This window comes from Varanus komodoensis, unplaced genomic scaffold, assembly GCF_004798865.1.
Source record: "Varanus komodoensis strain SLA01 unplaced genomic scaffold, ASM479886v1 scaffold52, whole genome shotgun sequence".
NCBI classification, from domain to species: Eukaryota; Metazoa; Chordata; class Lepidosauria; order Squamata; family Varanidae; genus Varanus; species Varanus komodoensis.
The window spans coordinates 4,004,862-4,027,134 of NW_025336114.1; the positions used below are offsets into that span (position 1 = coordinate 4,004,862).

Sequence of the window (22,273 nt, forward strand, 5' to 3'; positions counted from 1 at the left end):
TGCGAAGATGGCCTCCATTGTGCTGGGGGCGGGGGAGAGATGGCTGAGATCGTGCTTGGCTTTCCTGCACGAGTGCGCCCGTGATTGCGCCCGGCTTTCCTGCACAAGCACAACTGCGATCTCAGCCATCTCCCCGGGATGATGGGAGCGATCATGGTCGTGCTGGGGGGTGGGGGGGCGGGAGATGGCCACCATCTTTGTTGTTCTTTGTCACTTTGCTTCACATTTTTCTGATTAAAAAAATAGTTACAGAACGGATTAACCTTATTTACATTGAACCTTATTTACATTGAACCTTATGGAGAAATTTAACTTGGCTCACGACCAGTTTGGGTCATGACCAGAGTCCTGGAACAGATTAACTTCGTGAGCCAAGGTACCATTGTATGTGCAATGGAAAAAGACACAGGGAGAGGGAGAATTAAATTTTTCAGCAGGGTTGGTTGAATGCCCTAGTTCCCACTCTTACCTCCCTCAATACAGCCTGCTGGCCATTGGAGGAACTGAGCAGTGACTTTCTTTTGGGATTGATGTGCTAATTTTTAAATAAATATAATTCAGAAAAAAAGATGCAGCTGTCTGAAATTCTGGGTGGAAAATATGTGTAATTCCTAGGTGGGTTGAAATATTGGTCACTGTTTTTATCCTTTGATTACAGGGACTTAATTTAGAGCAACCCTGTTCTAGTAATATAGTCTTCTGTTAACAGTGTATGTTAGTAGTAGGGTTGATTCTGAGAGAGATACAACAGCCCTGTCATACAGTCAGTGTACTAAAGGAACATCTAGTATAGTGCACCAACTGTTTTTTAAAATAAAAAGTTTATTAAATGCTTTAACAAGTCCAATGAGTCTACCTAATCATTACCTGTCAGATTTTTTTCCTTTTAAATAAACAACTTGGGCAGAAGATATACCTGCTTATTGGAGGTTATGGCAACATTTGTGCTATTTTATTCTACTATTGTGCAGTACCTCCTGAGAAGGTGAAAAATTTGAAAATGCAAGAAAATTATCCTACACTCATTGAAACTCTGGCCATTTAAAACCAGTATGTAAGAAGAGCCATGTTGGATCATCAGTCCAGCATTCTGTCTCTGCAGTAGCCAACAAAATAACTTTGAAAAGCCCAGAAGCAGGAATGGTCATGTTCCCCAGGAACTGGTATTAAGAGGCACCTAGTCTCTGATACTGGATGCAGTATACAGCCACCATGACTATTAGCCATTGCTAGGGTTAATCTAGCATTAAGGTTTTAGTGTCCTCTCATTTAGAAGTTAGACTACTGAGCAGAGAACCAGTGCATACATATGTAAATATACAGACATACAAAGTTTCTGTTCAATACTTCCTTCCATTCCCTCCCTGGGGTATGATATACTCGGGGTTTTGGGGGGGGTGGTCTTTATTTTCACAATTGGAGGCCTGTTCACTCTCATCTTTTTAGTGAGTCAGAGAAAATAGAAGTTCTTAGTTAAACAGGAGCTAACAAGACAGAAATTGAAATGGAAAAGGAGATATAGTTAATGTGGAAGAGTATCTGAACAAAAAGGAAAAATGAAGAAGAGTTAAAACAAATATATTTATTATAAATATTAAGAAAATTTAGTACAAATATTATAAAAAATAACTTTGGAAATATTTTACAATAAGCTGCTGGGAAGAAGTTTAGAACAAGATGAAGTGTCAAAGCTTAATTAAAATTTATAGTAAGATACTAAGGATTTCAACTGAAACTAATATTCTTTTGCTTGGGACCCCTCCCTCCTGTCCTGTTTTGTCCTGAGTCTATGCAAAATAACTGGCTAGAAATATTTTCAGTCTCTCTCAGAACCCGTTTTCTATAATGAACTTACATTCTCTCCACCAGAAACTCAATAATTATAAATAGTTCTCTTTTATTTTGGCTTTCATGCCCTGGCTCAGAGTTTGTTCTGTGACAAAGTCTCCATAATACATACCTTCAGTCATTTACTATGCAGCCTAATACTGCTCTCATTATTTCACAGCCTGTTTTCATATGAACTTCATTAGTTCTGAACAATGTGCACTTAATGCTCTGAAGAATAAAGGTTGGCAGGATGAGTCGTAAAAGTCAAGACTCAATTGGGCAAGGGGAAGACTCATTAAAACTATTGCAGTTCAATACAGTTAAAATTTACAGTGTTTGAAGAAGCTCCTGTTAGCTGCAGGTATAGTGGCCTTAATTCTGCAGCATCGCTGGCTCTTGCCATCTCTTCCATGCTACCGTGAGGCTTTCTACTAGACCTTTTTGTGTGTTGAGCTTATTGTGTGCTTTCCAGACAAAAGGTTATCCCAGCTTCCTGCTGTCAATTGCAGACTGTGATTCAAAGTTTCATCAAGCTTCCGAGTCTCTGATTCTAGAATAGTAGCCTCAGGTTCCCTAGCCACAGCAGCTAAAGAATCTGAGAGCTCTTGGCGTAAGCCTGAAAGTTCCTGGTTTGTCTTGGTATAACAGTCAATATAATCCTGTTTCTGCTTCCGTTCTAGTGAGAGCTGCTTTTGTAGAACACAAACCTAGATGGGGAAAAGATGTCATTAAGAACTAGTGCATTTTTACTTCTCTGAAGTTCTTATTTTCTAGACTTCTGGTTATTAGGAAAGAACACCTTCAGACTTGGACAAAGTATACTGTCTTCCAGTTTTATTATTTATAATTTCTAACACTTTTCAGTCTTTGTACCAGAAGTTAGGGTGCAATCCAATGGGTTATGCCCTTCTAAGGAAGCCTCTGGACTCACAAGCTTCCAGTATTCAGCCTGCTGGGCTGCTGTCAGCACTGGGGGGTGGGGAGAGTGACAAAGGCAATTTTCATGTTTCCTTCCTCATTTTGTTTCATTTTCCCCTAAAGGGTCTCTGGGTCCATCTAGAAGATGTGTACTGCTGACCATAGGATCTTCCAGATCTTGACTTGCCCATCTCCAGAACACCCCCTTGCTGATGAGATCTTCCAAGATCATTTTTACAACCTCAGAAAATAAGCACTTTGGTTCATTCTATAGTAGCTGCAAGGGAGTGTGGAAAGGGAATTGCCCTTCTGAGTCTGTAACAGTCCTTTACAGCTTTGGGAAATGGAATCAGAGAAATCCTACAATCCTTGAAATGCTCTTCAGAGGCCACAGGATTGCTATCTTCTTTGTATTTAAATCTTTTGTATACATATAGTAACATTTCAGGGACAAAACTAGAGTGGCATGATCTACTATGAACTTAAAAGTATAGTAGGGGCAATTTTTGGTGGGGGGGGGGGTTAAAGCACTGAATTCTCCCCTTTACAAACTTTACTGGAAGCCATTAGCTGAAAAAATGCCTCAGGCTGCAATCCTACACACTCTTACATGGGAGTAAGTCCCATTAAACTCCACAAGCTTTACTTCCCAGTAGACATACATAGGATTGCACTGTCAGTGAACCTCTATAGGAGCTCAGACATTGAGGATGCACTTGGACACAAGAAGAAGTAGACAGTTCCAAGAGATTCGGTGTGAACCACTCACTTGTTTTTGTAATTCTGCCAGTTGCTTATGGAGAATCTGGATTTCTTCCTAGACAAGGTACAGGGAGAAAAGGGAAAAGTACAAGATGAAATTGCTTACTTTCAAGAAGTCCACTACTTACAAAGAGAAAAGTGTCTGTACAGTTTAAACCTTTCTCCATTTATGAAAGGACAACACAGAATGGCAATTTGTGAACGTCACCAATGTAATACTATCAGCATTCTAATCTGTAGAACAGGAGATGCAAAAAGTGAGAGTTGCAGATGGCCTACTGGAACCCTTCAACACTGCCAAAAAAAAAAAATCACAGCAGGACTGTGTCAGCTTTCCTGGGTTAACACTGCCTGATAAATGGTTGGAAGTAAGTGAAAGGATTTCCCATGCTAGCACTAGTGCTAGCTACAAAAATGGATTTACATGGTTAACACTGGAAAATAATTCCTTCCCTTCTTTCTACTCTCTGAGAAATTTCTCTAATGAAAAATTAGAGATAAGGAAAGAATTTCTCTTGCTAGAGCTACTATTACTGTCAGTGTCTTTGTATGCACATGCAGTCCCTTGGTGATACTCTATGTGGGCTTTACAGGATCCCTGATTTAGGAAAAGAAATATTTTGGATGTGTTTAAATAATTCTAGAATATATCAATACTCAGACCTTGGCAAAAGATGAACTCCTTTGAGGACCAGACTCAGAGTCTCCAAAATTCAGAGAAAAGTTTCCACGACTCCTCTTCAATCTCCTCCGTTCACGTTCTACCTGCAGTCAAGAGAAGAGCAGGGGAAAGTATACCACTGGGCAAATGATAAAAAATGTTGTTCAGGACAAAAGGAGCGAAGTAGAAGAATATTTTCAGCTGTGAAAGTTAAGTCAATCACTGCAAGTACCAGAACAGACTAGGCTGACTAGGGCACGAGAGTTCTAGAAAGTGCTGGATCTTCGAAGACGGAGAGTGTGTGAGAAAAACAACCAGCCCATGAAATAAGTAAGGGAAGGCAGGTCTGAACTGGAAGAATCAGGGAGCAGGCACTGTTACAATGGGTCAGTTCTCATCATCAAACAGGCATGGGTTATCTGAGGATTGTTTGCTGTGGTTCAGCTGACCTGACAAGCCATCCTGTTCAGCACTTGCCTTAAAGTAACTACTGTGGCCTGTTTAAGACACAGTGGCTTGTTTTGATCATGCAAAGTGGTTCATTATTTATACTGATGCTCAATGAGTACTGATAGTACAATTAGACTACACTAAGGAATAGTAAAAGAAAGAAAATAATCCTGATTTTATTTTTGAAAGTTTCCCTTTAGAAGGAAACTCACCTGTTCCAGCGCATCTCTAAGCTGGGTATTGTGCTGCTCTAGACCATATTTATCATTCTCCAGCTTGGCAACAGCTTGCTGCAGAAGTTGGAGGCGCCTGTACAAGCATCTCCTTTCAGCCACCCATGTCAACTTCCCTTTTTGTAAAGCCTGAATGATGAAGAAAAACAGCACTGGGTAAGTAGGAACCACTAAAAGTAAGAAAACAAGAGACTGGAAGCAGTATAGATTGCCACCAGAAATAATGAAGATTTTGCTCCATGGGTAGTGCACTGTCCTTCCATTTCGTGAAGAAGCTTCCTTCTTTTCACTAAAATTGTTGCTGGAAATTTGAGAACCATGCAATTGGTGCCCTTAACAAGACATTTGAAAAGACACTCAAAAGCTCCCCTTTCTACATTATATATTGCCAACATTCTGTTCTAGTATCCTTCTCATCTTACCTCTCCAGCCTCTTGATGACTTACTTCTGGCATATCACTTTCCCTGTTCAGCAGATCCACTTCTCCTACCAGTGCTTCAGTGCTATGTCTTTCTTCTTCCAGAGCTCTGAAAGCTGTATTCAACTGTTCCTGTGAAACATGAAACAGTACTATTCACTCACTGTGCACTGTTTGCCCACTTAAACTCTGCAAACAGAAAGCACGTATGAAGCATGTAAAGCTCCCTGTGCCCCTGGCTTTTCTCTTCCTGCTTCATCTTTATTATACTTATGCTAGGGTCCAATTAATTTCTATTCTAAGCCTGATTCTCACTATCAGTGAGATATTTCTGAAGTTAACAATAGGCCAAGTATAATCTTACCATGACATAATGGAATCTTACACTATGCTAACAAACTTTGTCACATCACACAACTTACAGGCTTTTAAAAACAGAAACACTAAAATGCTTACCTGTAGATGGAGCCTGTCCCTGTCTCTTTCTGAAACCATGTTCTGTACAATCACCATTTCCTCCCTCAGAACTCTCAGGGCCGCTTCACTCTGGGCTAGAGACAGACTCAGCTTCTGGGCTCTCTCTCTCCATTCTATCTCTCCACTCTCTGTTTGTTTCAAAACAGTTGTCACAAGATCCAATTCCTGTCTCTTTACTCTGTTCTCATCTTCCAAATGTTGAATTTTTTCCTTTTGCCATTCCAGCTTCTGGTCTTTTTCCTGAAGAGACATGCTTTTAACTATTTTTTCTTCCTTCCATGCAAGAAGTGTTTGTATATAACTCTGTAAGTTGCCTTCTTCACTATTTTGCAGTCTCAGAGCTGTGATTACTTCCTTTAGCTTTTCACTACAAGTTAGTAGTTCTTTCTCGTTGCCTCGGACTGTCTCTTGCAGCTGCTCAATTTTCCCTCCCTGCCATTCAGCCTCCTCATCTTTTTTCTTCAGCACATGCTGGAGATGTTGTATGTTCTCCTGAAGAACTTTAATCTCATTTTCCATTTGCTTTTGTTGCCTTTCATATTCAAATTTCATCTGGTTTCCCCTTTCTTTTGACCCTTCTAGAAATTCCTCTCTTTCTCTGGGAGGTGTTTCATCCTGTTTTATCTGCTCATCTTTGTTCTCACTCTCTTGTTTTTTCTTTTTAAGTACACCCTCCAACTGATTTGCTCGATTCTGCCATGCCTGTGATTCTGCCAGTGTTGCTTCTACTTTAGCCTGGTATGTGCACATTTGCTTTGCCTGCTTGTGAAGCTCCTCTTCCTTCTCTGTCATTAACTCATTGATCCTATGTAGATCTTGTTGTAGGCTTGCAACCCTACTCAGTTCCTCTTCCTTCTCTCTTGAGAGTTCCTTGATTTGTTCTCGTAATGATTCAATCTCTTTATCTTTGTCTTGAAGGGAAGCTCTGGTGAACTCCAGTTTCTCCAAGATAGATTTTGTCTCCACCACTGCTTTTTCCTCTTGTTGCTGAAGCTGGCAATTTTCTTTCTTTAAGGATTCAAGTTGCCTCTCTTTATTTTGCAAAGCTTGTTTTGCTTCTTGAAGATTTGTTTGCATTTCTCTCACCAGCTTTTTTTTCTCTTCTTCATTTTCTTCTTTCTGCCTTTCTAGGGACTCAATTTCTTTCTCTCTTCCCCTTAACATCACTCTGAGCTGCTCCAACACATCAATAATTGTTTCTTTTAGCACATGTTCTTTGAGTGGGCTTATTTGTTCTTTCTGAAGCTCTGCATGACCATCTCTTTCCTTCATAACTTCCGTGTAACATTGAACATCTCCAAGTAGAACTCTTATCTGCCTCTCCACCTCCTCTTCACATTTGTTTTGAAATTCTAGCTCTTTATTCTTTTCCTCCAGGGACTGCTGAGTGATTGCTATAAGTTCATGGAGAGCCTTTACTTCTGTTTTCATTTCTCCTTCTATTTCTCTTACTTGCTGCTTTTGGGACTCAAGCTCTTGATCTCGCTGAGTCAGGGTGACTGCCATCTGTCTTAGCTTCTCATGAAGTTCATGGAGATGATTCTCCCTTTGAGCCTCATCCTGCTGAAAACTTGTGATCTGTTCCCTGTAGGATTCCACCTCCTTTTCTTTGTCCTGCAGAATGGTATTCATGTGTTCTAGGCTTCCGTGAAGAGCCTTTTCACATTTTACCCCCTGTTCTTCCCGTTCCTGGAGTAGCTGCTTTAGAGATGCAAGTTCCCAATCTTTTTCATCCAGCTGTACTTTTAAATCACCAAGATCTTTCAGCAAAGCCCCAATTTGTAATGACTCATTCTCTTCTAGTATTTTGATTCTTTCCTCCTTGATTTTAATTTCCTTGACTTTTTCTTCCAGATTCAAAGTCAGTTTTTCCATGACAGTTCTCTGGTTTTGTGTCAGCTCCTCTAGTTTTTGGATCTTTTCTTCTTGAGAGTTCATATTTTGGAGCATCTCTTCTAGATCTTGATTTAGTCTCTCTACAGCAACCTCCTTCACTTCATTCTCCTTTCTCAACTCTTCTATTTGTCTTTTTTGAGATTCTGTTTCTAGACCTTGATTTTCTAGATCTTTAGTGAGGTGTTCTACAGCTGCATTCTGTAATTCTCTGTGCATCTCTAGATCCTGAATCTGCTGTAGTTGGGATTTTATTTCTTCCTCTCTTTTTTCTAGCATAGCAGTCAGACAATTCAGGTCTTCTTGCAAAGTTTTTCCTACACTTGTTTCTTGCTGCAAAGTCTCTACTTCCTCATGTTTACTTCTGAGTGTTGATAGAGTTGTCTGAAGCTCTTGTTCCAGGGATTGATTCATCTTTTCCATGGCATTTGCTCGAATCTCAGAAGTTCTGACAGATTCCCGAAAAAGATCCAGCTCCCATGCCATCTTTTCCCTAGCCATTTGTAGTGCATCTCGTTCATTCTGAAATACAACAATAATTACTCAAAAAAATAGTCTCAATAGTTGCTGAGGTTATTACAGCATGCAGAAATGGACTATGATTGATTTTTAATCAGTGCTTGATGTTCCCCAAACCATATCTACTATTTCTTCATTAACTATTTTATATGTTAACTAGGAAACAGCATTATTTCAAGTATAAGCTTTGCATAAAGTGGCTGCTCCCCACCTCTGGAATCAACTTCCAAGGTAAATTCACCTGGCGCCATCACTATTTTGTAAGCCGCCCCAAGGCTTTTTGTAAGCCGCCCCATGGCTTCGGCGAATGGGGCGGCCTAGAAAGAAAGAAAGAAAGAAAGAAAGAAAGAAAGAAAGAAAGAAAGAAAGATTTTCATTTCAGTGCCAGGTGAAAACATAGCTTTTTAATATTTATTTTAACTGATCCTGACCTCCTTTCACTTATCTGTATTAGTGATTATATTTGGTTTTAAAATTAGTCAGGCTTTAAAAATTAAACACAGGCAACTTATCTGGTCGTAACTTCTAAAATGCTCACTAGAGGGGAATCAATATTTATTCTAGATGAAGAGAATATTTGAACCAGAACAGAGAAGTAAATGAAGCATGCAAATCCATTTTGTTACTACTTAAAATCCAATTATAAATGAGAATCTAAATAATAGAAGTCTCTGGCATGGCAATAATTTGTTAAATTTAACTGTGTTGGCCAATAATGTCCTCTAGGTTCACTTCATTAGTATTTGCCACACAATAATCACTTATCAAAATCTAGTCTGTATCCACAGTTAAATAAGCAAACTGGAAGCATGAAATGCTCGGTAAAAGAAAGGCACTACATTCAAGGTAAGCAAAAGATACTGTTGCAAGAAAGAACATGCAAAGTATGAATAATGGCATTCCTGCTGTATGGACCTAACACACACTTTTTTTTGGTCTGGTTAGAGAAAATGAATAATGTGGAAGGGATAAAGGTGGCATTAGGGAAAGTAAAATTAACCTGGCTTAATTTTTTGCCATTAGAACAATGGACTAAAGAATGGGTAAATAAAAAAGTAAAAAGAAATACAATCCCTAATCAGATGCCACATAACAACCTGAATAGTAGTGTTTCCCATCAGATATTCTCAACAGCCAGTCCAATTCTTGTTAGAATTCTGCAAGCCACCTGCTAGCCTCACCAATATATCCTTTCTTTGTTTTTCTGTACTCTCAAGGGTCTTCTCCAAAGTGGTCACCTTCCCACGCAAAGTCACATTTTCTTCTTTGAAGGCAATGATTTCTGCCTTCAATGCAAACTCTAAGGAGCCTCGTTTACCTTCTGCTACATTCTTTTCTGAAATACAGAAGATATGAAGGAAAAAAATTATAAAAATATCATCTATATTGGCCAGTAAATTTTCTTCTTGTACTAGGTTAAGCACCTTCAACTATGGTTTCGCCTGAATACTGTCATTCAAAAATGCAGCTAAAGCAATATATAAGAGTTAATGAATCACAGTTCCCATCTCAAATAAGTAATCTGTAATTGCATATCATACCCATGAATCTTTAGGAACAGTAAGCTTCTGGCTTCTTCTATGGTGTATGTGCTACATTATAGAAAAAGATCTCATTTTCAGGATTACTAAGGTTCAAGCTTTCAGGATTACTAGTGACAGCTTCCTGAGCAGCTACAATGGCCATACTTACACCTTCTGCCTGTGCCTGCTCTAATGCCTTTTTTCCTAGAAAATGTTCTGCTTAATCTTTATCAAGTACCATATTCCTTGAGATCTTCCATATGGTTTCCTTCTATTTGCTAAGACTTGGTTCATGTTTTTAATCTTTGCATCTCTTCCTATGCCAGTCTACCTCTTGTCCCTAATTTTCTGTTGGGATCTAGTCCACTGTCTCCATGCTCCTGCACCTACTTACCTTCCTGGATGTATTTTCCTTCTTATATTATAGCACACATACCTAATGGATACCATCAATACAGAACCAGTGCGGCGTAAAGGTTAGTGTGTTGGAGGACTCAGGAAATCTGAGTTCTAGTCCTTACTTGGCCATGAAACTCACTGGGTGGCTTTGGGCCAGTCACTTACTCTCATTTAACCTATTTCACAGAGTGCTTGTAAACATAAAATGGAGTTCAGGAAGATTATGTAAGCCACCTTGAAACCTTCCAAGAAGGAAAAAAGTGGGATATAAATGTAATGATGATAATAATATGAAAACAAATACAGATTTTGCCAGGTGATTTATTTGGGGCACAATCCTATGCATGATTAGACAGAAAGTTCTACAGTAGAACTTTTTTCTGTCAAAACAAGCAGGAGCTTACACTGTTATTAGTCTAAATTTTAAAAAAATCTCACTGCTAACATATTTTGAACTCTGGGATCGTCTATACTGAAACAAGAAACAAGAACACTTAGGAGAAGGTTTAGAAAAAAAACTTATCCAACATGAGCAACTGGTTCCTGCAATTGAAACTACCTTTTGGAACTAGTTTTCTCTTTAAAAAAAATAATCACAGTTCTTCACTTTTAATGAATCAGCCTTCTGCCTTTGCAGTGTACTTGCTTTGTTCCACCTTATATCCAATATTTTCTTAATATTTTGTCTCAGACCCCCCATTAAGCCTGGCAGAACAAGATTCATGATATCCCATATGTACCTTCCTGGATTTGGTTCAGCCACTTTTGCAGTTCTTGGGCTTTGGCACTGAGACGGTCTCTTTCTGCTTCCTTTTCAGAGAGTTCATGCTTCAGTTTCTCAAAATTCTTCTTCATCTCATCCTGTGAATAAAACAATGGTCTCATAGGTGCCAATAGAGGGAGGAAGGACCAGCAACTTCTTGGGACAATGAAACAAAAAATCCATTTTCCACAAACTATGCACAGAGTTTTCTGTGTAAGGATCTCCAGCATGATGTTTGTTTTTTTAATAGAAACTAACTGCTGGAGGTTGCTGTGCTCAGTGGAGGCAGTAAAGATGGGTAGGTGAAGTGGGTGATTGACCTTTTTCATGCCAGTAGTTTTTTCTTCTCAAAAATTGCCCTTTTGTTCTTTGAGGAAGACAGGTTGAGAGGAAAACTGCCAGACAGGAAAAGGGCTAAAGATCCCATTGCTCATCCACCCTTTCTGTGTTCTAACTGCAGGCCCTACCAGCCATAATACAAAAGTCGCAATAGGATGTGAGAGGTCAAAATGCCTATAAAGCAAAAATAATCTTCCCTCACCAGGAAATGGCATAGCTACTAAAACACTAGGGTAGAATGCTGATAGACTCATGGATTGAAAGTTGAACTCCAACAAGCTAGGCAAACATTTTCCTCTAGAAATTTTAAAGGTGATGAAGGAGAGAGAGAGAAACAGGCAGAGAGTATCGCATATGGAGTTTCATCAGACAAGTTCAGTCAATGCAAAATGAAAATGCAGCTTGAAGTCTTACAAATCCAACTACTAAGTAGTTGAGAAAAGTTATCAAAGACAGATGTTAGCTGAATCAGGTATTGCTCAACCCAAGCACCTTTAGCAACAATAGTGAAAAAAAAATGTCAAGATATATAGATACAACTAATAATTGTCTTTTAAGGAATATCTCTATCTTTGTTCTAATTGGCCATATGGAACAATTAGTATAATTGAGAAGGAATTTCTTATTAGATTCCTAAGCAGGAGATTTATTTGATGAACAAACTATATAGAGATAAAATTCAGTGCAAAACTTTGTAGCTAGAACTAGGACTACTATTATCAATTGTTTCCAACAGATTCCCTCACATGTTCATTTAACATATGTACCATTTATTTCAATAGGTAGGATACAACTCAGGTAGTTATTTTTTTAATAAGAAATACAATAAGTACTTTATCAAGGGTTAGCAACTTATGGCCCTTCAATGTTTAGGCCTATAACTCCAGACATCCCTCAGCACTGGCTATGTTAGAAAGGACTGGTAGAAGCCAAAATATCAGGGGGGACCCAGCTTACCTACACCTATAATTATGAAGTATTATGGAGTGGTTGACCTTCCTGATTGTCTTTATTTTGACCATGTGTGCCTGATGAAATCCTTCTGTGTGTTTTAAAACCTTGAGGGCTTTCTTTTTAAACATGTAGAGATGGGAACAATGCGAAAAGTAACATGCTGATCAAACAAGGGAAAGAGTTACCCGTTGTAAGTGAGCCTGCCACAGATTCTGCCGCAGGTCCTGAATAGCTTCTGCTATTCTCTCCACTGTAAGCTCTGAGGAAAAGTCCTTAAGCTGAGGTATAGCAAGTCCCGTCTTATTATCCTGTTCTGGAGAAATAAGCCTCTTCTGTAACAGCATCTAGCCAAAAGGTCATTGACAGGAAAAGAACAAGAAAATCTAGAAGCTTTCACTGAAGGTCTTACTAGTTGGTCTGAGAGATATATAGCTGCTACTGCTTCATGTTGTTTTGCTCTGTTTTTCTTGTAACATCTGACGGAGGTGAGGGTAGGGAAATGTAGCAAAGCACAGTGTAATGTCACATACGATCTGTACTAGATGGTCCAAGATCAAGAAAGCAAAGAAACACTGCAGTAGCAGTTCCCTACAGGTATCCACTGCATTTGTCACACAATCCACAAGATGTCAGCACTTCCACACAGAGTGATAGTTTCCAACAGCAAAACTTTGTAGCTAGAACTAGGACTACTATTATCAATTGTTTCCAACAGATTCCCTCACATGTTCATTTAACATATGTACCATTTATTTCAATAGGTAGGATACAACTCTTAAGTTGGATAGAAACCTAAGATTTATTTTAAGCAATATTCCATAAATAAATTACTGTGCCCCCATTCTATCCCTGCTACAATTGTAAATCTTTCACCAATTTTGCCACCTCAAGTTTGTCTTTCAGGGTGGCATACGTTAATTAAAATACAATATAATAATAACAACATGATATCCACCATACAAACAATTAAACTAAGACAAAGCAATAAAACCAAGTTTAAATGCATAGGGAAATAAAAATGTATTAACTGGCAGGAAAACTGGTAGGGTTTCAATCTAAGAAGCAGTTCAAAAACCAACATCACTATGTATTTAATTGTTCTTCACAACAGGGCTCAGAAACCTATCAAAGGATTTCACAAAAGGTCTAAGCTGGTCCTCCTTCTACATAAAATGTGTCCCTTCTTATAACAAGATAACTGTTGGTAATAGGTGACATAAAGCAAGAATTGCTGACCTAGAACTTTTCCTAGGCTTAGTTTCCTAGGCATAGTTCCTTAGACTAACTAGGGGAACTGTTAGCTATGGTGAGAGATAGGAACAAGAGGGAAAGCAGAGTAACCTCCCTGTTCCCACAAGAAGCAGACACAACCTAGAGTGATAGGTTGAGAAAAGCTTGAGCTTAGTGCAGCCATATAGAATTCAGCCACCTGTCCAAATGGAGTGTGACTTGAATGCCCCTGCCACTCCAAAACAGAAGAAATCTTTCCAGAAAGTGCTCCAAAGTTCCATTTTCTGGTGTGATAGGGGCATCCAACAGTTGGAGTGGCTGACACTCTTCATGTGAATAAGGCTACAGAATGGAGCAAGGTGGCTTCCACCATGTTAACTTTAGGAAATCTTACTATTCCTTCATCCATAAGAAGTTGGATTCAGGTAAAAGGCTATAAGCCACTTCAACAGATTAGCAAGAAGCAAAAAACTAGTTCTCCTACTGCAGGATTTTGGCTCTTACACATAATCAACAATCTAACTCTAAAGGGCATTATGTAAGTTTACTTGTTTGTCAGACTCACCTTTACTAAGGGGAAATGAACTCCACATGTTTGTGTCTCCCTGCCCCCTGTGTTCCAACTTTGCTTCAGTTCTGTTACAGAGCATGTTCTGTAGAACTGAGCATAGCTTGGTAAGCTGGGATTGTGCTTCCCAACGGGCTGAGCGAGTGCGCTGACACTCAGAGGCCAATGCATCTGCCCGACTCTCTGTGTTGCATAGGCTCAGGCGCAACCGAGACACTTCAGCCTCCATTCTCTGCATAGAGTCCTTCAAACTCTGCTCATTAGCATGGGATTCTTCCAGGTCTTGGGTGAGCTGCATCTCGTGATCTCTGAAGGCTGCCTCTTTCTCTGCCATCAACTGCTTGAGTGACTGCATCTGCAGGGAGAGCAACATAGCTTGCAAGCACACAGGAATATGCAGGAAACTGTAAGTACCAAGCAAGAAAAGGAAGAGACAAGTAGGATATAATTTTGTAGAAAAATTAATTAATGGGTTTGTTAAAAGGATTGGGTATCATAGTCTATTATGAACATAAATGGGTCCAGTCTATTGTACCATGTAAGTTTTACTGGTTTTAGAAATAAACTAGTGAACTGACAGAGCTGTAGGAGGAAGCACGAATTACACATGGTTAAGCACTGGAGTGATAGCAACAGAAAATTAAAAGAGCTACAGCAGGGATGTGAAACCTCAGGCCCACAAGCCAAGTCCGATCCACAAGGATCTCAATCTGGCCCTCTGAGGTTTCTATAGAAGGCCTCCCTTTTCCCCAGTTATCAATTATTGGCGGTTTCCTGGCTTTTGCAGAACATTCACTATTCTAAAAGTACAAATGCCTATGATACGGTTTAGTTACTGGCAGCAAGATATTTAAGATAACATAGGTGGCATATCTGGCATTTTGGTCCTGGTCCTTTTTCCTTCAACCCCACCCACCACTGGAATACAGTGCTGAAGAGTTTCTGTGAAATGGAATTTGACCCTTGCACTGAAATGGGTTTAGCACATCTGATTTACAGTAAAAGGCAAGAGATACATGCAAAACTAGTTTTATTTACATGGTGCAAACAAAAAAAGAGAGACCCATATTAGGGAGGACAAAATAGGCAGAAGACAATTTCATGATAAAAGTGCCACATAAAGCATATGGAGACAGTAATAAAGAGAAATAAAGCTTTGCAACCCATGTTGAGTCTTTGTGCAATACCTGGCTATTGAGCTCCTGCATTTGTTTTGTGCGCTCAGTGAGCAGCTCTTCTGCTTGCTGCAGGCCAGTACTCAGTTTGGCAATTTCATGTTGGTGGGCAGCATTGCTGTGCTGCAGGTTTTTAAAGTGGACTTCCTTCTCTTCTAACACTACAACCAGGCTGAAACAGAAGAAAGCAGAGCTTTCATTGGACCATGAAGCAATCAGGCATATCACTACAAAATCCTGAAGTTTCTTTTCCTAGTAGACATCATATGCCTGCAGTTGTTTTAGAAGACATGCTTCCAAGTCTTGGTTATGGCATATGGGCATCATACTAACTTGAAAAGCTAGGGGCAATCACAATGACAACATTACATGCAATCAGGATGTTAAAAGCATGCACTCAAGTAGAAATTACTTTTGCAACTAAATTCATAATAGTTAGATGGGAAAGACAATTCAACAGCTTTAACAACCAAAGATGACCAAGGAGGCACAAAAAAATCTGGGTCACCAATTCTAGAAGTTTGTTGAGAGATGCAGCAAGTCTTCAAAAGACAGTTAGGGAAAAGTTGGTACAGTCACTGCCTGGCAGCTGCATCCTTGAAGGGATTTTTGCAGACCAATCAGAAAAATGAGGAATATATACATATATACAATCTGACAAGAGTATAGCTATAAAATTCCAAATCAAGTTATCTGGATTCAGTAGCCTTCTCCAAGTAAAAGTTTCCACAAGTACACGTTTTGGAAATTTTGGATAACTATATAATTGCTCAGTGGGGAAAAATACACAATAACTGAGGCAAGTTCTCCATCCACAAATTATTGAAGTAGTGCTCACTGGGTTTTTTCCTGCTCCAAAGCTTGCAGTGTTTCCTTAAGCTCTGCATTCTGACATTCCACCTCCTTCCACTGGCTCTGCTCTTTCTTCAGCTTCTGCAGAACTGTGTTCTGATGTTCCATTTCCTTCTGCTTTGTTTGCAGCTCCATGTTCTGATTTTCTAACTCCTCTTGCTGGCTGTGGAGAAGGGCCTGCAATTCAGCATTCTGATGTTCAGTTTTTTCCTTCCAGCTCTGCAACTCACAATAGCCTTGTTGCACTTCCTTCCAATTGCTTAGAAGCATTGCATTCTCGCGTTTGGTTTCTTCTTGTTGCTTCTGGAGCACAGCCTTCAATTGCACATTCTGACGCTCTGCCTCATCTCTCTGATGCTTCAGCTCTCCATTCTTAAGTTCTGTCTCCCTTAGTTGATTTTGCAACTGTTTATTTTGCTGTTTTGTCTCTTCCCACTGCCTTTGGAGTGCAGAATGCTGCTCTGAATTCTGACGCTCTGCCTCTTCCCATTGGCTCTGCTGCTTCTCCAGAGCTTGAAGTGCAGCATGCTTTTCTTCCACTTCTTTCTGTTTTCCCTGCAGCTCTCCCTGTAGTTCAGCATTCTTGTGCTCCATCTCTTCTTTCTGGCTCTGCAACTCAATGTTCTGCTGAACTATATCCTTGTGCTGTTTCCTTTCTGATTCCAACATCTTTTGGAGCTGTGCTCCTTCTAACACCTTCTGTTTTGACTGTTCTTGCACCTCTTTTAAATGTTGCTGAGTGTTCTGGCAAGAATCTTTGGCTATCAGTAGCTGGGATTCCAAATCTTGTACCTGAAAATGGGCAACAGAACAGCAGAGATACCAAGGTTATATACTCATGGAGATATTGTTCAGATTCAGACATTACAAGAAACACAATATAAGGCAAGCTTGAATTGTATACTGCAGGCTTGTTGTTTGCCTGGTAACACCAGAAACTGCATCAGCGTGATATACTGACCTATTTGAGTACAATGGAGGAAAATAAGCTTGGTTAAAGGGAAGATATTTTCTAGCATCCAGTGTCTTGTTATTCAGCACCAAACATCTGGCTTTCCTTAAAAGATTGCGTAAAAAACTTTTTCCAAAACTCTTCATATAATAGCCTTTTGGTTTCCTAATACGCTGAACATTTTTCCACAATGGTTTGGGGAAAGTTCCCATTGCAGTTTTAGCTCACAAATGCATTCCTATTACTGCTTGATCAGGCAGTTTGTAAAAAGCCACATGTCTGGCAGTACGCAAAAGGCCAGAAGATAGTTTCATTACTGGCATGATGATTTTAAGTAAAATCACCTGACTTTGCAAAGTACGTTGCTGTTGAACAAGGAAGTTGATTTCTTCTTTGAGAGATTTTATTTCCGCCTTGTATTTCTTTTCCAGTGTTTCCATTGTACTCTGGGCATCTCTCAGTTCAGCTTCCAGACCTTGTAGAGTACCCTGCAGAAAAGGGAAATGATAGTAGTAAATTTGGTAGGCTTCAGATACCTTTCTGCTGTACTTTCAGTACATAGCCCTATTTCTAAATTAAAATATTGTTGCTATGTGGAATGGTTTTGCCTTACATTATTCTTGTATTAGATACACACAAGGTAGCTTGAAGCCTATCAATCCATCCATTCATCCAAAAACTAGAGATATGGTGGGAATAATGGTGGAAGGGAGAGAACCATGGGATACAGTTATTGCTGGATTCTCTAAAGAAGGACAAGAAAGAACATATTGTGGACCCTGCTACTTTCTACATCAAAGACCATAGCACTGAAGGAAATTAGAAACCTCAAAAGGGGGGGGGGGGGGCAGATTCCTCTGCAGAATCACTATGCGTGACAGTATCAGACCTTCAAAATAATTTAGTAAAGGGCACATTCTATCACTCCATGACCAAAATGCTCAGGGTGATCTTGAGATGAAAAATGAAATCAGGGAGGCATTTGATGGAAAAAAATGTTGTAGTAACATCCATTTCTTAGAACAGTTGGTCATTTAACCTACCTGGCAATCCTGGAGGTATGCAATCCTGAACTGAATGTTGGAAAACTCAGAATTCAAGGCAAGATGAGTGTGTTGTTGAACACTGTCCAAAGTGTTACTTTATGTGCAAGTGGAAACTTGTTGTGTCAATCCAACACAATGACTTCTGACTTCAAAAGGGAAAACTTCCTTAAAATTAGGTGCTCATGAAAATTAAGTTGAAAAGACTAGATGCCAAATTTCTCTAGAATGCTTGGGGGTTACTGAGACCCTCACTAACAGAAATTCAACTAGATTTTGTATCACAGTTCAGGAAAAGTTGCACAAAGTCCAAGAGGTCACCAGCATGATTAATGAGTGTGTTAAGAAAGCGATCAGATAAGACTTCCTTCAGGAAATGGAAAACTTGCTCCAAAAGAATACCAGCTGTTAGAGAACATGTGCTACTGTGCTTATATCCTGTCAGCTTCCTATAAGTTGTTTGGAAATAGAATGCTGGACTATCTTTTGGTCAGATCCAGCAACAGTCTTTTCACGTTTAACCGCATAGATCTATATCTATCTTTAAATATTATAGTAAGTCTTTCACATTTTTCTCTGCATTCTATTTCAAACAAATGCAGCGTTAATGTTTGCGTGAGTGCATACGGATAAATGAATGTATAATTTGAAACAGACTCTGCTATAGGCAATGAACCAGTGTGATGTTAATTCCTGCAAACAGTTTATATATCTTTTAGAAAGAACACTGGCTATGAGACACTTGCAGGAAAAAAAAGCCTGAGTTGTTGCTGCTCAATTGGAGGCAGAACAGAGACCAGTTACAGGAAGTTCCCCTTATTATTTTACTAAAACCATCTTGACAAACTTTTATATTAAAATTTCATAGAAGTCTGAGACACATATGGGATTGTACTGAGAGTCTAAATGAGTTCAGTGGGAGTGTATACAGGACTGTAGACTTCACTATCAAATGTAAGCTGAAATTTGATCAGTGCTAATGAAATACTCTTTTATGATTTTCTACTAGTAGTTCTGGGTTAGCAGTAGGACCCATTTCCTATTTTTGATCCTATCACATATCACAACACTGGAAAAAAGCAGGGGCTTACTGAACCTATTTGTAACACCTGAGAAGTTGTTCTTCAACAATGGGACAACTGGATTATCAAAATCAACTTTCAGTGTTTTGAACTAGATTACATCTCACATTCTTACTGGCCCTTTACGCCTACCTCCTCTTTCTCTTGATGCTTTTTTGCTTCCCAATGGAGATGCTCCAACTGCTGGCAAGTACTAGCCAATTCCTTCTTTGTTTGGAGAACTTCGTCTAGTAAGGATTTCCTCTCACTTTCTTTTTCTAACATCATCTGTACATACAAAAATTAGGAAGAAGAGAATGTCAGCCTCCTAACAGAAATGAACCCTGAATTGCATCAAATGCATGGAACTTTAAGAACTTTACTTCACTGTAAGCCTTCACTGGTGTCTGTCAGTGGGCCAGTTCGCACATCATAGCAACAATTCTGGAGAAGCTTTTGGGTGCCACATTCCAGTGGGGCCAAAACAAACATATTTTAGCTTAAAGTTCTTACTACCAGTAACTAAACCTTAGAAGAGGCATATCAGGCTTTTACAATGGGAAAAAAACAAAAGCTGAGCAAAAAAAGAACGGTGGTTACTGGTACAACCAGGGGATAGGAAATAGAAACAGAGGAAATGGGCATGGCCATCTGGAGAATCCCTGAGGGCTAGATTGGGATCAACGAGAGCAGGATTTGATTTTCCATCTCTGCCTTTTTTTAAAAAAGTAAACTTATAGCTACATAAAATAAGAGGCTAAATGAAAACGATGTATCTTCACACCCTTTCTAAAAGCCAAGACAGTGAAGGCCAATCCTTTAGAAGCAACACAGAAGAAATGGTCCATGTTATTTTCACAAAATCCCTATAAAATAGTGTAAGGCTAAGAATTTACAAGAGCTGAGAAGGGCTATCATGGATAGAACTTGAAAATGACTGAGAAAATTCTCAGGAAATGAGAAGTTCTAAATGGTTTAAAATGTGTGTGTGTTTTTTAAAAATAGGAATGCATGATGGACTAAAAGTTATGCAGTTACTGCAATTTTACAATGGGTGTCTTTGGACATGTTTTTTTTCTATATGCTCAAATAAAACAAATCAGAAAAAATAGTAAGATAGTGATCTCATTATGTAGAATACCATCACCACAGGCAACATTCCAAAAAAGAAATGCAGTGGAGCTATCATGAATGCAAAACACCCACCCTACTTTACCTCTTGTTTGGCATTTCTGGCCACAGTGAGCTCAGCTTCTATCTGAGCCTGAATTGCAATTACCTGTTTCTGCAGCTCCAGAAGCTTCTTCTCACAGACAATTTCAATCTCTTCCTTCTCCATGATCATGCGCTTCAACACCTCTTCCATTTCTATATGGTGACGTTTTCGTTCACCTTCCTGGTAATATATCCACCAATTCCAACAAATGAGAGATAAAAAAAAAAGTACCTTACCTTTAACCGCTGGTCTTTTTTTTTTTTAGCTTACCAAGAGTTATTAGCCTTGTCTCTGGAATTCAAATTCTGCATGAATGCCATTACCTCTGGCTTACAACTTCAATGATTCTTCACCATTGGCTATGCTAGTTAGAGCTGATGGGAATTGTAGGCCAAAACATCCAGAGGGCCACACCTGACTGATGAGTCCTTCATGTAGGCTTCCTTCTAGTCCCTGAGCTATGGAACTGGCCAGTTCTCTCAACAACTGGATTAACATGACACAACAATCCATCAAAGGTGGTAAGACATGACTGATTTTCATATCAACCAGGACCACTTTCTTCACCCTGACTATCCATGCTTTGTTGCAGCTGTTTTACCCACAATAGGTTTGTCTTGTCATCTGAACCCATGCAATCAACCCCATTATGCATACCAGAAAGTGGCCAGCAAGCCATTTGGCAAGAGTAATAATGAATCTCTTGCCACTCTTACCAAACTTGCTTGGGCCATCACCACTGCCAGCCACCTCACAAATGCACACTTTACAGTGACTGTCATTGACTGGTGTCTCCTGCCACAACCACGAGTGCTTTTTTCCTCACCCAGGCTTTTATCCTTTAACATTTTTTGAAAGTCCTGACATTTTGTTTACTTTGCTTTCTCTTGAAAGCCGTTGTAAGGTTAGCTGTCAAGGAAAACCAAAGCTATAAAGGTATCCTTGCTTATGCAAAGAGAGTGTTACAACCTCTTTGCCGAGAGAGTTTTTCTTTTTTGCCCAAATTGCCCTCAGGGTACTGCTCATTTTGCAGTTCTCCCTGAGACTCTACCTGGTTTGGAAAGTACAATAGTGCATCCCAACCCATTTTTAGGGACAAGAAGTTTTGATGGTGCAACTGGTATTTTTTCTAACAGGTACACATGTGTGTAGGCCTGACTGAGTACTGAGCACAAATCTTTGACAGCAAGCTGTTAGACTCAAGCTTCTTTTTATTTATTTTTAAAAGGGCTATTTGCAGGGAGAGGGTTAATGTCAAAGACATATACAAACAACTTGAATACCCAAACCCCTTTAAAAGGAAACCAGAGTATTGAAAGCTAGCTGTCAACACTCCATGCATTTGTAAATCTGATGAATTCCACTTTCCTAGCTTTTAGATCAACAAAACGTATTTTAGAATCGAGCCTCTTTCAAGCTCAGCAGCAGGTCTCTCAACTGGAAGTGAGATCCAAAAAGAAAACCTGAAGGATCTCACTCTGACAGGGGTGATCTATTGGCTTTCCCATTCTGTGAATTAAGATCACTTGCCCTTTGACATTTGTCAAGAGACAAGGAGCTTTGACATACCATGACTTGTTCTGTAAACAACTAAGCCACCAGTGGTTATTCACAGAATGGGTTAGTGTGATGTGAGAAGTCAGCCACTGGAATGTTATCTCTGTAAGCCCCAACAGAAGGGCCATTGCTCTCAGACTGATGCTATTTAGACTGCCAGGTGATTTAAAACCCTATCTGAGGGAAGCTCTGGTGCTTGTTGCGGCTCTCCTAACATTGTATTAGCTATGCTAAAAATACAGTGGGCTCTTCCAGGAATCATTTTGTGCCTTGTATAGCAGAAGGAAGATGGCTGATGTCAATATGGCATTTGTATTATACTCGTCAGTTTCCGTGGGTGTCTAACATGAAGCCCTCACGAACACTGTGACTGATACTACAGGTGCCAACACAGTTGAGATTGGGAATGATGGAGTCTCTGACAGAGTGGTCATCATTGTTGCTACATTATCTCTTTTTTCCCCTACTGCTATTGCTTT

The 22,273-nt window shown here is 39.5% G+C and overlaps 1 protein-coding gene across 3 annotated transcripts in view; it reads right to left on the reverse strand.

The window, feature by feature from the left end:
* Positions 1–1,562: 1,562 nt before the first annotated feature.
* Positions 1,563–22,273, reverse strand: part of CEP250 (centrosomal protein 250) — a 42,189-nt gene continuing 21,478 nt past the window's right edge. For 2 of the 3 annotated variants that reach the window (XM_044447596.1, XM_044447595.1), the window contains exons 19-33: positions 20,301–20,417; positions 19,175–19,309; positions 17,262–17,405; positions 15,952–16,757; positions 15,126–15,285; positions 13,936–14,293; positions 12,326–12,453; positions 10,825–10,945; positions 9,344–9,498; positions 5,730–8,165; positions 5,277–5,405; positions 4,834–4,983; positions 4,174–4,275; positions 3,518–3,565; positions 1,563–2,537 (exon numbers count right to left, since the gene is read on the reverse strand). In XM_044447596.1, coding sequence (XP_044303531.1) covers positions 2,262–2,537; positions 3,518–3,565; positions 4,174–4,275; positions 4,834–4,983; positions 5,277–5,405; positions 5,730–8,165; positions 9,344–9,498; positions 10,825–10,945; positions 12,326–12,453; positions 13,936–14,293; positions 15,126–15,285; positions 15,952–16,757; positions 17,262–17,405; positions 19,175–19,309; positions 20,301–20,417 — 5,265 coding nt within the window. In that variant the 3' untranslated portion in view covers positions 1,563–2,261. The remainder of the gene's footprint in view (positions 2,538–3,517; positions 3,566–4,173; positions 4,276–4,833; positions 4,984–5,276; positions 5,406–5,729; positions 8,166–9,343; positions 9,499–10,824; positions 10,946–12,325; positions 12,454–13,935; positions 14,294–15,125; positions 15,286–15,951; positions 16,758–17,261; positions 17,406–19,174; positions 19,310–20,300; positions 20,418–22,273) is intronic. The other variant, XM_044447597.1, reaches the window with a different exon arrangement.